This window comes from Pinus tabuliformis, chromosome 3_1, assembly GCF_031772625.1.
Source record: "Pinus tabuliformis cultivar Carrire ecotype Pingquan chromosome 3_1, CPIR1, whole genome shotgun sequence".
Lineage (NCBI taxonomy): Eukaryota > Viridiplantae > Streptophyta > Pinopsida > Pinales > Pinaceae > Pinus > Pinus tabuliformis.
The window spans coordinates 892,498,906-892,515,534 of record NC_142301.1 but is presented as its reverse complement, the minus strand read 5'-3'; the positions used below and the strand labels follow the sequence as shown (position 1 = coordinate 892,515,534).

The window sequence follows — 16,629 nt, the reverse complement described above, 5'->3', positions numbered from 1 at the left end:
AACGACGTTCACAATTGCAAAAGTAAATGCTGAAAAAATATATCGAAAGCTTGTATCTGAAATAGATTTTTCTACAACGAGTATTCCATGATTAGTGAGATGAAGCAACAAAGTTCGCAGCACTTGCAGAACCCACAAAGTGCAACCACAAACACAAAAATCTGCCAAAAGATGGTACAAGCTGCTCATTCACTTCTGCAAGACATTAAAATTTAATATGAGTTATATTTGCTGGAATTCAAATCGATAATTATTGGATTCTTCCAGACCAATAATTAAAAACGAAAGTAAATGCATGCAAACCAAGCCCGTCAATAGAATTTAAAAAAAGCGCTATGAATTCATTGAGAAAGAAGTTTCCGGGATAATAATGATACTGGGTACATAGCAGCCATCGGCTTATGCAGAGCCTTTGATAACTCTCTGTATTCGCATTTTGTTTGAGTGCTTTGATGGTCAAGCATTTGGATTTAATGCAGAATTCGAATAAGCAAGCGGGTTTTCATTTCTGCGAGACATTAAAATCCAATTCTCTTTCCATCCAGCGTTCTCTGTTTCTCCCAAATCGAATTCTCTAATACTCGCAGACACAAAACAAAACCAAATTTAAATCTGAGACATAAATAAAAACCAAATTTAAATCGGACTTGGACACCCAAGCAGAGAGACACAAATAGGAAGCGTTTCCAACAAAACATATATATAGACATTTACCTAGATGGATCATATATATATAGCATAGAGACAGAGATAAAAAGCGTTTCCAACAAAATCATAGATGGATCATATATATATAGGAGAGAGACAATGTTTGATGTTTCATTTTGTGGACTTCCTTGAGTTCTCCCAAAATAGAAGTGATCAACAGTTATTTTGTATGTTCTTTTAAGTCACGATCTCTCGTGCTTTTTCTATTTTCATTTTAAATTTTAAAATAATTTTCTATTTTCATTTTAAATTTTAAAATAATTGCAACAACGGTCTTTCAGTTATTTAACTGAAAGACGCTTTAGTTTCTATTTTCATTTTAAATTTCAAAATAATTACAACAAAGGTGTTCAGTTATTAGATTTCAGTCCCAATCTCAATATGTTCTTTCTTTTTCATCAACGGTTAAGATTATATCACTTTTATCTCAGAATCATTAAACGCTTTTGTCCCATCAATGCTACAGTGAGTGGACGCTCTTGAGTGGATGATCATGTTTTTTCTCAACGGTCAAGTTTATGATGGGTTTAGTATACCATCATCAAGACGTTGTCTTACGATATTATTATTTGTTTCGTTAATTCAAAATTTATTTTAAATTTTGGTTTTGATTTTATATTTTATTATATTTTTTAATTTTGATTTTTATTTTTTTGGGCATCCCTTTTAAAATTTCTAAGTTTTTGCTATTTTATTTTTAAACATTATTATGGCAATTTATTTTATGGAAAGTTAAATGATTCTATGACAGTTTTTACTATTTTCATTTTAAATTTAATTAACATTTATGCTTAGTTACCATCCTGGAAAGTATTTGTGTTTTTTCTATTTTGATTTTAGGTTCCATTATCTTCATTTTTAACATATATTATCTAAAAAATTCTATTTATCTATTTTCTTTGGGTGCCACAGTTGTTTCAACGTTTCTGTTATTTTGATTTAAATTGTTTATTATATTTAGGGATTTCAAATTCTTATTATACTTAGGGTTGGATGAATTGTTGATATTGACCATCGATTCATTATGTTTAATATATATTCTCAACGGTTCACTTTGTATGTGCTTTTCAGTTACCATCTCTCTCGTCATTTTTCTCTTTAGTTTTTAAAGTTTAAAAAAGTTGCAAGAGCTCTCCATCAATGACTTAGTTAATGGATTTCGATCACGATCACTAGATGTCTTAAGGCTTTTCACTCATGATCATTAAACTCTTTGGTCCTTAAAAGTTTCAGTTAATGTATTTTTTTTAGTCAACATTAGTGGATGCTCCCTTTTTTTTCTTTTTTAGATATCGATTGTCACATTTGCAATGCTTTTCAAATACCATCATTATGACGTTTTTCAGTTTATTTATGCTTTTTTTTTTGTTTTAATTCAAAATTTCATCAACATATTTTCAGTATGACGTTTTTCTGTTTATTTATGCTTTTGTTTTCGTTTTAATTCAAAATTTCATCAACATATTTTCAGTCACCATCATTAAATATTTTTTCCTCTATTTTGAATTTAAATTTCATTAACATTAACCCTAGTCGACCACCATTCTCAAACATTCTTATGCTTTCTCTATTTTGATTTTAGATTTCATTAACATCATTCTTAAAAATTATTTAAACTGTTCTACTTATGACAAAAACCTTTTGAGGATTAATTTTTTGTTGTTGCTATTTTCATTTCAAATGTTATTCTCATTTTTAACATTATTTATACATAAATGAGTTGATGATATATACAATCAAATTATGATGGAGTTGGATTTTGTGAAGATTTCAAATATCATATGCCAAGAGTTGTTGAATTTGTTAATTTTACATACATATATTTATTTATTTTTATATTTATTTATAATAATGTTTATTTTATATATTACTAATTTTTCACAAAATTATATAATATTTAATCATTTTTTGAATTTGTATGGTAATTTTTTTATTTGTTTTAAGCTTGATATATGGAGATTTGAACCTTCAATTTTATTCCTTACACAAAATTTTATAATATATTCATCCATAAATAAGCACACATCTGATTTATGTTGTAATTTTATTTAATATTGATGAGAAATTATTAATGTGATAGTTCATTTTTCTTTATAGCATAGTCTAAAAAACTCACAAATTAGTCCAAAAATAATGAGAATTACGTCAAGATTATAACAAAATCAAGAAGTTTATTTATTTTTTTTAATTTGGATTAGAAATATCAAATATCAAAATTATGGGTACCCAAAGGTTCTTGATGATATTGAATCTATACACTCCGACATTACGATTTAGAAAATGAACTTCGAAAGAAATATATATAGCCATTTACAAAATGAACTTCGAAAGAGATATATATAGCCATTTACCAAGTTAATTGAACGGCTTGTATCATCTGGAACTGTACACCGGATATATGAATTTCTGGTTTGAACGTTTGATCAGCCCATCTGGAACATTCCACCGTATATACGTATTTCCGGTGGGGTTTGAACGTTGGAGGAGCGTAATACAAACACAAGTGGCATTATGGAGTGTAAGACGCTTCTTTATTGTCAGATAATATAACAAACTTGCCTCTGACAAAAGCACGCCCACTACTTGGCATCTACATTCAAATAAATGAACTTCGAAAGAGATATATATAGCCATTTACCAAGTTGGTTGAACGGCTTGTATCACCTGGAACCGTACACCGGATACCTGAATTTCAGGTTTGAACGTTGGATCAACCCATCTGGAACATTCCACCGTATATACGTATTTCCGGTGTGGATTGAACGTTGGAGGAGCGCAATACAGACACACGTCGCATTATGAGTGTCAGATGCTTCTTTATTGTTAGATAATATAACAAACTTGCCTCTGACAAATACACGCCCACTACTTGGCATCTACATTCAAATTGGTTTGAACGTTTGATCAACTCCAAGCGCCCACTACTTAGCATACCTTATCTGTCACACACTGGTGGCATTTGTGAATTCCATGTTTGTACAAGCGTTGGGTTTGACAGCTGCCTTTAGAAGTTTCTCGTTCAGCTTCACAAATCTTCTGTGCACAGCCTTAGGATCAATCCTCGTTACAAACAGATAATATGAAAGCCCTAGAGCAGAGAAGAAAACGAAGACCATGGTTCACGCGTAATGTCAGGGAGCAATGAAGGATAGTATTCAAGTAATTGAAATTAGTATTAGAGGTCGGCTGGTTGAAATTAGTATCAAGAAGTCAATGGATTTTACGCTAATATGGAAAAATGAGTTTATACTTGTTCTGGAAGCTGAACCTAAGCGAGACTGGAAAAATGATTTTATACTTGTTCTTGCAACCAACACAAATTTGAAAGTCAAGACATAAATGAAACCTAGATCGAACAAGATAAACTAATTATCAAAATCAACTAAACTAAGGTGAAGGCGAGGGAGGTTAAACTAGTTAAAGAAAATGAAATAGAGAATTTATGAGAAGAACAAATTACATTAAATTTAATTTAAATAAACACAGAGGAAGGAAATAAACAGAGTACCTGAAACCAATTTTGAATAGGCAAAGAGAATAGCACAAGGAGAAAGAGGGTTTGTGTAGCAGCAGTAACAAGAGCGCATTGTAATATAACAACTCTCCCCGTAGCGGTTGGTTGTTCCTGTACATAAAATGATAAATGAATTTACTTTGATATATACATTCAAAGGGACAGAGCGCATATCTAAATCAATAACCGAATCAAGAAATAGCAGAGGATCTTCTGGAACAGACCAAATCAATCGTGCTCGATCCATTGGATGTAGCAGAGGATCTTCTGGAACAGAAAGAGATTTCATAAAAATCCATTGTGCTCATCGACAGAAAGTCGAGAATTCATAAAAATCTATTGTGCTCATCGATAGAAAGTCGAGAGTTCATCAAAATTGCATCCAAAAGAGGATCTATTCTGTCGAGAATTCATCAAAATTGCATCCAACAGAGGATTCTCTGAAACGGACTAGAGGTCCAAATCCATTGTCATTCTCTTCTGGCAACATACAAATTTTGGACATTAAATTTTAACTATAAAGTCTCTCTCCACAAACACACAAGAACCAGACACCCAAATGGAGGCTCTTCCCAGAAAACATATCACAAACGAAATTTAAAATTTATAGGTGCTTCCGCCTCGTTTTACTTTAACCTAAAATAGATGAATGATATGCCTGATTCTCTATAAATGATATGCCTGATTCTCTGTACCTCTTCCGCTTTCTTCGCTTTTTACACATCAGCGGATATTTCGGCTTTGATCAGCGGATATTTCGGCTTTCTTTGCTTTTTAAAGATCAGCGTATATTTCGGCTTTCTTTGGCTTTTTACAAATCACGCGTTTCTGACCAACTCATGCATGATAGTTATTTCTATTTTACGGAGGTCTATAGTCCCACTCCCACTCGCACTCCCAATTCTTCCAACGGAAAACTTTTTCAGCCAAACTCATTTTTATTATAAATTAATTAATTGATGTGGTGGTTAATTATTTCAAAAAAAAACTTACTATTTGTGTTTGTGTTCATGTCGTTTTCTAATTCAAGAAAATTAGGTAACGTTCAACATCCTTCACATTTTTATTTTGGAGTTTTTTTGTTTTCTAATTATTATTATTAATATGGTTTTCTAAGATTTTTAAAACACTATAAGTAAAAAGTAAGAATTTAAAAATTAAAATACATTTCCAAAATAACAATTTATAAATTAAAATATATTTTAAAAATATGTATGGAAATGTTAAAACAAAAAATCAGATAATATAAAAATTTAATAAAGTTTTTCATATTAGAAGAATATCTTTAATTTAAAATAAGAGAAAAATACATGATAATTTCGTTTGTATTTCATACACAGCCGCCAAAAAGTTGAACGATAAGGTTTACATAATTTTATAATAACATTTTATGTTCTACGGACAAAATGATTGTATATTCAGAAAAACAGGTAACGTAAAACATTGCATTTCAATTTTACATTCTAACTATGCTAAAATTTAAAAATATGTATAACTAGCAATTCTCCTAAAAGGTACAAAGAGAGGCCGATAGGATTATTAAATTGGAATTGTTGAATTTTTCTAGAAGAGTTAATTGGTTTGTGGAAAACCTTGTTTTCTTGGACTGGATCATTGTGCAATTACTTTTCTTTAGATGTTTTGTTTATATCTATATTACAAGGAACACATTGAATGTCTTATTTCATTTTAGAGTAAGTTAATTACCCAAAATCAAATATATAACTTATCTTAAAAATATATAACATAATTGCTGAGACCCCAAATAGAAGTGTAGGTGTCTTGGGGTTGCTAGGCCAAACCCATAGAGTTTTAAAGAATTCACATGATAGGATTTGGCATTATGCTTATGTGCATCCTCGTTACCTAATTTTATTTAGCTTATGCTTATGAGCATTATGCTCAAGCGAATACACTATCACAAACCAAATTTAATAAAGAACAGTGATGTCATATTTAGCATTGTTTCGAATATTATATTTTGACTTTCTAATCTCACTAAACAATTATGGTTTTCAATGTAGTATCATTCTATATATGTATATTATTCTTTATAAAATATAATAATAATATCATGGTTTCTAATGGAATTAACTTTTTAATAGCAATATATCAACATGTTTTCTAATACTATGTTTTGACTTTCTAAATGCAATATACAATTATGGTTTTCAATGAAATATATTGGTAGGGGATAGTCATGGTGGTTATTGCCTTGGTCACTAGCAAGCTTTGTATATGCTTGGCCATCTATAGAGGTTTCTTGATTTTGGGTAATTAACTTTAAAATGAAATAAGACATTCAATGTGTTCCTTCTAATATAGATATAAAGAAAACATCTAAAGAAAAGTAATTGCACAATGATCCAGTCCAAGAAAACAAGGTTTTCCACAAACCAATTAACTCTTCTAGAAAAATTCAACAATTCCAATTTAATAATTCTATCGGCCTCTCTTTGTACCTTTTGAGATAATTACTAGTTGATATACTTGATTAACTTTGTTATTGAAAATTCATTAGATGTCTAATGTTGTATAGAATTTTTTGAATTTTTTTGCTAGTTGAAAAAGGTATTATTTTTTAAAGTTGACATACTTATTAATTTTGTTATTGAAAATTCGTTAGATAACATTAATTAGATTTATATTATTATTTAGACATAGTTTGTTAAGATAATCTGCGAAAATTTTACTTGGTCAAATTAGTAGTGGTTTTCAGTTCCAAGTTTATTACAATCTATAGTTTTCACCATGGTTTTATTTTTTAATGGAGTCGATTTTTTGTTAATTGGTATGAGTGACCCATGGGATTCTAGCAAGAGTGTCTTTCTAGTTGACTAGTGAGATTCTAGTAGGAGTGTCTTTAGACAACACCACTTCTCTCTAGGTGTTTAGTGATCCTAACAACTAGTATCAAAACCAAAGTGAGAGCCACTGTGAGAGCATATTAGAATAACAAAATGTAATGGATTCAAAATTGTCAAAGCTTTGTGGAATTTGTTTATGATAGGAAGGGAAACTCAAAGTATGAATGTAAGGAAAGAGAGATTAAGTGAAGGCAGGGATAAAAAAAGCTAGAGATGTGGCTAGAGAGTTAATGGTCTTTGAACATATGAAGGAGCTAGCTTGTGATTGAGAGTGGTAATGGTGTGATAATAGCAGGGGTGTGTGAACACCCTAAGGGTTTTGGTTCAATAAAAGTGCATTTCCCTAGGACGATGTAAGGCATGTTGTTCAAACATACGTGATGTCTAGGATTATGGATTGTTATAAGGCTTTGACGAGGCATACATGTAGTGCATTGGAGCATGGAGTCACCAAGTTGTGAAATGGACCACTTGAATAAGTACTAGGGTTGCAGGTCCACTAGTATCCTAGCTTGAAGGGTGGAATGTGACATCTCATGTGAGATGGCTAATGAATGATTGAGACCAGGTTAATCTCCCATAGTCAAGTTTAAAAGAGGGATTGTTAAGGTGGTTTGGGTAAACTTGTCTAGATTAGGTTACTAGAATATTTCTAGCTCCAACTTCCTATGATATTATTCTTTAATACAACTTCTCTAGCTGTCGTAATGTGAGCAATTTTTTTTAGTTGTAAGTGAAAATTAATTAATACTAACTTCAAAATTTTGAAAAAAAAATGTATTTTCTTTTAGCTATAAGTAATTTTTTGAAATTTAATAAAATTTTGGTCAAATTTGTCAATATAAATAAAGATTTTTCTGTCCTTATAATGTTGTACCAATTCTAAAAACTGGCATGACCAAAAATTCAACCAAAGACTAAGGTTTTGATTCTAGTAAAACTTGATCCGTCGATTCCACATATGACTGAATTTAGTGATCACTTAGGATTGACCTTGGTTATCAATCAGACGATATGGCTAAAGCGAGGCGTAATAATGAGAATTTGGAATAGTTTTTCGAAACTATAGAAAGAAGTATTAATGAGACCATGTTGCCTGTGAATATAAAGCGCTTATGAAATTGAATCGTCAATAAAATAGTGCCCCTCACAATTTTAGCTATTTATCTGATAGTAAATTGTGCTAAAGATCCATAAGTGGTTTTGCATATATTATATGATGATGATGTTGGAATGTTATTTTCTAGGGGAACACGAACATGTGCCACTTTGACTGATATATTATTTTTGACAATGAAGAAGAAAAATCCTCTTACAGACTAGCTACCTTTATGGATAATTAGATGTATAAGCAGCAAAGATTTATGGATAATTAGATGTATAAGTAACAAATATTTATAGATTAAATGGTTAATAATTAGCATGTATTTATAGATTAAATAGGGGATAAATATGGATAGTTATCAAAATATTTATGTGTCATTTGTAATGATACTAATTTCTAATATTAGTATAGAAGTAAAATGTGATAAAAATATTTATATGACATTTCTAATGATGAGAATTTGTAATATCAATAAAGTTGTAATAAAAAAATAGTTTGAAAACTTTTAAATGCATCTGATGACAAAGAATATTCTCAACTTACTAATTTTAGACTATTTGTAATTTTTTTATTTATTTTTTAAATGAAAATTATAAAATATACCATATTGGTCTTCAGGTGATTAGGAGTTCTGTTAAGGAATTCTTTAATATAAAGTTACATGTTCAATTCCTCACTCCTTAATGTGAAATTACCTATTCAATTCCCCACCTTATTATTGAGGTAATATATTCAACATAATAAATATATAATCTTATAAAACTTACTACATATATATATATACACGATATTTATAAACATAACTATACACCAATCCAAATCCATATATATTACAATGTAGTTTTAGTCGATTAATGTATCACAATGAAACTTTAACCAATTAAAGTATTCTTATGAAATTTCTATTTAGAAAATCTGATAAACATAAACGAAGTTTTTGTAGAAAATATAAAATTTCTTATTTAATGCTTATGGGTCTCCAGTTCCCATCGATAACCCATGGAAAAAATATCGTGTATATGTATTATCCAGTAAAATGGGATTCACATGCTACACAATAGGTATATTCTCCTTCTTCTCTTTCTCCTCCTTTACAGGACCTATGCTCAACAATCTGCTTTGTAGCCCAATTTCCTTAATTTTTTTGCAAGATACATGGGATATGTTTCTCCCATAGCAGTTATCTTTACCTCCTTGTTGACTTCAATAGAGTCCACTCAAACAGAGCAATCACAACATTAGTAAAGGAGTATGAAACATCAAAACTCTAGTAAATCGATGGAAAATATTTTGCCTATATATGCAATAAAGGTAATGATTATCCGTGCCTCCAGACCCTACAACAGCCTTCATGGCCCTCATTTTGCTTTTCTTATCGTCTATGGTCGATTTAAACACCATCTTCTGCACATCAATTAACTGTTAAACACCTCTAAATAATTCTTCAGTCATTCCCAAGAAACAATACAAGATTAATAAAATGGATAATACATATATACCTTCGACATCTTGAGCAAGGTAAAAGTGTTGATGATTGTTGATGCATAGGAAGGTCTATCAGCCTAAACATTTTATATTATTAACATGATATTTATTTTTACATTTAAATTATTTTTTTAAGAAAATCAAAATTTTGATATGATTTTTTTTATCTTAAAAATGATAAATGATAATCGGGAAAGTTTGAAATGTGTATTTAATGTTGAATAGTGAAATATTAATTATAGTTTTACGAATTAAAATTTACTTATATTTAGTTTCTTGTACACACAAAAATCATAATAATAATAAAATATTTATAACATAAAACTAATTTTATTGTTTTTATGTTACATAAATTATTTTTTGTAACTTAGTCATATAGGAAAATAATTAAAATTTACATTAAAAAAAATCAAATTAATAATAATGATAATATATATTTAATTTCTTTTTATTTCTTTAGTACAATGAAGATATGTAATTCTTTAACTAGCAAAGATGAAATTGAGATGACATTTGAATTAATATTTATATTAAATAATAAGTGAATAAAAAAATATTTTAATGTCCATAATAACTAACATAATTTTATTTCAATTTGAGAGATAAAATAATTCAAAAAAATTATTGTTGTCTTTTTTCTTTTCAATATTGGGAAGATGTGTAATTCATTTATTTAAAATTATTTCAGTACCGAAATTGGATAAAATATTTGAATATTCATTCCAACTAGTATACTTCAATATCTACTCTACACATATTAAGAAATAATATTCTAATGTTGATAATATATAAAATATTTCAATGTGAACCTTAAAGAAAAAAAATTTATACAATTTTTTTGTAAGAATGTCAAGAACTTAAAACTAGCAAAAATGATGTACAAAATTTACACAACCATAATATTGTCAGTTCTTCTGTGGAGCTAGATTTTAGACCATCTTCCCACCATGGGAAAACCAATAGGTCATTGCTTGAAAGCTAGGGTGAAAGAAATATCTATTTATGGACAAATCCAAAGCTAGTACCATACATAACTGGTTATCGTAATACAAAAAAAGCATGAGAGAATTTTCCTTAGGGCTAAGAATACAAGTCATTCAAAAGGACGCTTCAAACATTTTTCTTTCCTTTGGAGGTTGTTGAGCATCAAGTGTGCTATTGGGCCACAATTGTTCTAGTGCATCCTCTGGCTCCTCCTCAACGATAAGAAAACCATAAGAACTCAAACCTTGATGTGGTTGTGCATTATTAGCTGCCCCACTGACTTGAAATTTCAGTTGCATATCATCAATCATGATCGAAGGGGAAGGGCCCAGCGGAAGTGGGTGAGATTGGAAGGGAGTCTATGCCATCTTGGGAGCTAGTGCAGGAATGGGAGAGTGGGATAGGCAAGAAGGAGATGTCGAAGGAGTATATAAGATCCCATAGAGATTCGTGGAGACTACTAATACATTAGAATTAACAACCTTCCTTATGGCAGCTTCTTTGGCTTGTTGTTTCTTCCATAACTATCTGGCTAGTAAACTTTTGAGGCCTAATGCCCGCAACCTATGTTCCTTAATTCATCAGCTTCCATGGAGGATACATTGTGTGGTATGCCTTCATGAATATTTGGAATGAAGACATTAGATTTTTTCGTCAAAATCTACAGCATGGGGATGACGTTCATGATCACATCCATCACCTCCATTGCTTACACATCTACTCTCGTGAACCATAGTATTAAGTGGGAGAATGAGGAGGAGGAATTTAGAATCATTGAGGGAATTGTAGCTTTTCTTTTGGAAGGAAATAAGAGTATGACTGTTTTAGTGACGAATCATGAACAAGTTGCGTGACAAAAGACCCAAGAAATATTTAGACATACATAATGTTTTCCATCACCAAGCAAGTGAATGAAGCATTATTGTTAAGTAAAAGGAGATCACACATAGGATATGGAGCAGTGGATTAGGCATCATGAAAATCGATGGATTAGCATACTGAGTGGGCATATAAAAGTTGGATTAGAGCCACTTTCCATGTGAATGCATGGTGATGATAAATGCATTCAGGACAACCATCAATTGCCACCCAAATTAGGGGGAATTTTATATCAACTTAACATTTATAAAGAGAAAAAACTTGAAATTAAAATATTTTTTCCTTTGTTAAAATTTTTTCTTTCCACTCAGTAATATCAAGGAGATGTTAAATTTCTTTAATACTTAATAAAATTTCATACGATACATTTAGAAAATATTGATGGCAAGAAGAAATTCAATGTAAACAATAAATAAATAAAGTGAAGGATATTTTTCATTTAATTAATTTGTGCTTTCTAATTCAATGACATCATGGAGATGTATAATTCCTTCAATATTTGATATGAATTAGAACTTAAAATACATTAATTATTTTTCCCTCAATGAACCTTTACATTAGTTTATTTCTCCCTCATTGAACCTCTACATCAGGTGATTTTTCCTTCTTATGCATTGATTCTCTAATAGAAAAACAGTTATCCAATTACTCCGCTTCAAATAAACCAACATATTTAGGATTTGGGCATTCAACACCATCTATAAGATTTTCAACGCCTTCATGTGTGTAACTATGATAGAAGCTATTGTGTTTTCTTCTACAATCAAAACTGTAATAATTGTAGATCAATGCACAATTTTTTGAAATAACACAATATGCGCAACGAGATTGACTGACCAACAAAATATGTAATTAAAGTTAATTTCCTATATGATAAAAAAATCTATTAAGACAAACTCACTATAAATCCTCAATTTTCGAGTTCAAGAATATATCCCACAAAGAAAAATGTTCATTACTTAGTATAACATGTCACAGAATAAGTATCATCAAGGGATTTCAACTTCAAAAATCATAATACACTGAACAATCTCTCAACCTCCAGTAATTCCATGTATTGCTCCTTTAGCCTTTCCCAAGTAGAACATATTTACCTTTCTTGATAAACATTTTAAAATAAAATACAAGATAAATATTGGATTATCTAAAAAGCCAAGAATCTTCTTTCATCCCAGAAAGTGAATTAGAAATTAATTTTTTTTCTTTAAACGATTAGATATATAAAAAAAGTAATAATAATTTCACAAAATATGTTGAATACCCAAAGAATAAACAAAGCCATACATGATTCCTAATTTCCTATGTTTCTCAAGTAAACAAAAAAAGGAAGACATAAGGCTTCATATTTAATAAACAACCTCCTCTTCCTCCAAAACCTTGACCTCAACCCTCCTCCTACTCATCCTCTACCTCCACCACCTCGACCACCTCGTCCTCCTCCTCCGCATCCTCCTCATCCTCCTCCTCCACATCCACCTCTACCACCTACTCTTCCACCACCTCACCTTGCTCCACCTTCTCCACCAGCTCTGCCTATGCCTCCTCCTCCTCCTCCACCTCCTCGACCACCTCCTTCCCCTCCTATGCTTCCTCCTCATCCTCCTCCTCCTCCTCCTCCTCCTCCACCTACTCGACGACCACCTCTACCTCTACCTCTGCCTCTTCCTTTACCTCCACCTCCTCCACCACCTCCACCTCGGCCTCTGCCTCCACCTACACCTCCTCTTCCTCCTCCACCTCCACCTCCACCTCCTCTTCCTCGTCCACTTCAACCTCCACATCCTCCTCGAGAACCTCAACCTCCACAACCTCCTCCTACTCCTCCTTCACCACCTCCACTTCTACCTCCACCACCTCCTCCTCCTCAACCACCTCAACCTCCACCTTCTACACCGCCTCCACAACCTCAACCTCCACCCCGTCCCCCACCATCTCCACTCCACCAACCACCACCACCTCCTCCTCCTCCTGCTCCTCCTCCCCCTCCGCCTTTGCCTCAATCTCCTCTACCTCTACCTCCACCTCCACCTCCAACCCCACTTCCACATCATCCTCAACCACCTCCTCCTCCTCAACCTCCTCCTCCTCCTCCTACATCACCACCACCTCCAGCACCTCCTCCTCCACCACCACCTCCACCTCAACCTCCAACACCTCCTCCACCTCCTCGACCACCTTCTCCTCCTCCTCCTCTGCCCCCTCCTCCTACTCCTCCACATCCTCCTCTACCACCTACTCTTCCACCACCTCCACCTCCTCCACCTCCACCTCCACCTCCTCCACCAACTCTGCATATGCCTCCTCCTACTTGTCCTCCTCCTCTTCCACCACCACCACCTCCACCTCCTCCTCCTCCTTTGCTTCCTCCCCATCCTCCTCCTCCTCCTCCACCACCTACTCTTCCTTTACCTCCACCTCCTCCGCCTCCGCCTTTGCCTCCTCCTCTTCGTCCACCTACACATCCTCTTCCTCCACCACCTCAACCTCCACCTCCACCTCCTCTTCCTCCTCCACCTCACCCTCCACATCCTCCTCCACCACCTCAACCTCCGCCCCCTCCTCCACATCCACCACCTCAACCTCCAACCTCCCCTCCTCCTCCACCACCACATCCTCCACCTCCACCATCCCCTCCACAACCTCGACCTCCACACCCTCCTCGTCCTCGTCCTCCTCTTCCTCCTCATCCTCCTCCACATCCTCCTCCGCCACCTCCTCTTCCTGCACCTCCATCTCCTCCACCACCTTCCCCTCGCTTCCTCCTCCTCCTCCTCCTTCTCCTCCTTCTCCTCCACGTCCACCTCTTCCTCCTCCTCATCCCTCCACCTCCACCTCCTCCTCTACCACCTCAACCTCCACCCCCTCCTCCACATGCACCACCTCGACCTCGAACCCCTCCTCCTCCTCCTCCTCCTCTTCCTCCTCCTCCTCGACCACCTCCTCCTCCCCTTCCTCCTCTGCCACCGCCTCTTCCTCCACCAACTTCACCTCCACATCCTCCTCCTCCTTCTCTGCCTCCTCCACCTCCACCATCACCTCCTCAACCTCCACCTCCACCTCCACCTCCATCTGTACCTACTCCTCCTCAACCTTCACCTATGCCTCCTCCTACTGCTCCACCTCCACCTCCTCCTCCTACTACTCCATGTCCAACTACTCCTCCTCCACATCCCCTCCACAACCTCAACCTCCTTCTCCACCTCCAACTCCAACTCCAACTCCTCCACCTCCACCTCCTCCACTGCTTCCTCCTCATCCTCCCCCTTCTCCTCCTCCACGTCCTCCTCCAGCACCTCCTCTTCCTCCACCTCCACCTCCCTCCTCCTCCACCTCTAACTTCATCTCCTCAACCTCCATCTCCACCTCCACCTCTACCTCCTCCTCCTCAACCTTCACCTACGCCTCCTCCTACACGTCCACCTCCTCCTCGTACTGCTCCACGTCCAACTCCTCCTCCTCCACATCCCCTCCACAACCTCGACCTCCTCCTCCTCTTCCTCCTCCTCCAACTCCAACTCTTCCACCTTCACCTCCACTTCCTCCATCGCTTCCTCCTCATCCTCCCCCTCCTCCTCCTCCCCATCCTTTTCCAGCACCTCCTCCGCCTTCTCCAACTCTGCCACCTCCACCACCTCTGCCTTCACCACCTCCACCATCACCTCCTCCTCTACCACCTCAACCTCCACCCCCTCCTCCACATCCAACCCCTCCTCCCTCACCTCCCTACTCCTCCTCGACCACCTACTCCTCTACCACCTCTGCCTCTACCACCTCTGCTCCTCTTCCTCCTCCACCTCCACCACACCTCCACCTCCACCTCAACCACCTCTCCTCTACCACCTCTCTACCTCCTCCTCTACCACCTCTGCCTCCTCCTCCTCCTCCACCTCACCTCCTCCACCTCAACCACCTCCACCTCAACCACCTCATCCTCTCTCCTCCTCCTCCACCACCACCGCCACCTCCTACTCTACCTCCTCCTCCACCACATCCACCTCCTCCTACACCACCACCTCTTTATTTATAATACTTATTGATTCATTCTTTAGCATGATAATTCATATATCAATATACCTAATAATATAACAAATAATATGTAAAAACAAATTGCAATAGAAATAAGTAATTATGAAAACAACAATTTAATTAATAAAAATTTGTAAGATTTATATAAATATAATGAAACGCAGTTGAAAGAGATCGCATAGAAGTCGATGTTTATTCTTAATGGCCAAAACTATTTAAAATCAATAAATTAATTATATAAAATCTTTAAAAAATAAAATAAACTACAATCACAGTTATCTTAAACATAGATTCTAGAAACCTCTAAATATAAGTATATCACAAAGACAACAATACTTCAGAAAACCTCCGCTATAATAATAATATTATAATCTCGCACATCTGCTCTGAAATGGAACTACAAATATGTTCCTCGTCATTGGGCCGAATCAGGTTAGGGTGGCCGAAACACAAGGTTACAAAAACAACAGTACTATCGGTATGTATTGGTTCACTAAGCTGTATTTCAATAGTCGAAGAAAAATAATTATAAACAAGTAGTCAACATTTCAAATTATCCATAAATGCAGAAAACAAGGCTGGAAGAAGAGGGAGCGTTTCAAATGTTCCGTAAACAAGAAGTTCATTTTTAATGTTTGAAGTTCATAGGTCCTTGAATGCAATAAAAATTCAAATAGCACAACTTGACAATCACGCCATTATTTGACGTTAAATGATGGGTTGTGTCTTATACTACATTATTTGTAAAAGATTAAACTACATATTTCCAAAACAAACACTAACGGGATAGTGCATCGGCGTCTTTCCGAACAGAATAGATAGTCAACTGGAAAGGGATGACTCGGGAAGGAAATCTCACAATTATAGATGAATAGCCCACTATTTATTTGGTTAGGTAGTACAGATTTTGTGGCATTGATAGATGGATTGCTTTCAATTTGACAACCCTTCAGATTTGGGTGATATTAGATTTTGCTGAACTTGATCCCCTTGTCAGAAATAGAAATAGAAACGATGAAACAATCTCTTAGTCCGTAGTCCAAGGATTTGATCTCCTCTGA

The 16,629-nt window shown here is 34.9% G+C and overlaps 1 protein-coding gene across 4 annotated transcripts; it reads right to left on the bottom strand.

Annotated features, from left to right (window-relative positions):
- Positions 1-3,160: 3,160 nt before the first annotated feature.
- LOC149190492 (uncharacterized) lies at positions 3,161-4,868 on the bottom strand. 4 transcript variants are annotated; one of them, XM_089412191.1, is made up of 3 exons: positions 4,447-4,868; positions 4,217-4,333; positions 3,161-3,744 (listed from the first exon to the last, which is right to left on the bottom strand). In XM_089412191.1, exons 1-3 carry the CDS (start codon positions 4,528-4,530, stop codon positions 3,634-3,636), a joined length of 312 nt encoding a protein of 103 aa, XP_089268317.1. In that variant the 5' UTR covers positions 4,531-4,868; the 3' UTR covers positions 3,161-3,633. The 4 variants fall into 4 exon arrangements, with proteins under 4 accessions (XP_089268317.1, XP_089268318.1, XP_089268319.1 ...); XM_089412192.1 differs by having other exon boundaries at positions 3,161-3,741; XM_089412193.1 differs by having other exon boundaries at positions 3,161-3,796; positions 4,447-4,865.
- Positions 4,869-16,629: the final 11,761 nt, after the last annotated feature.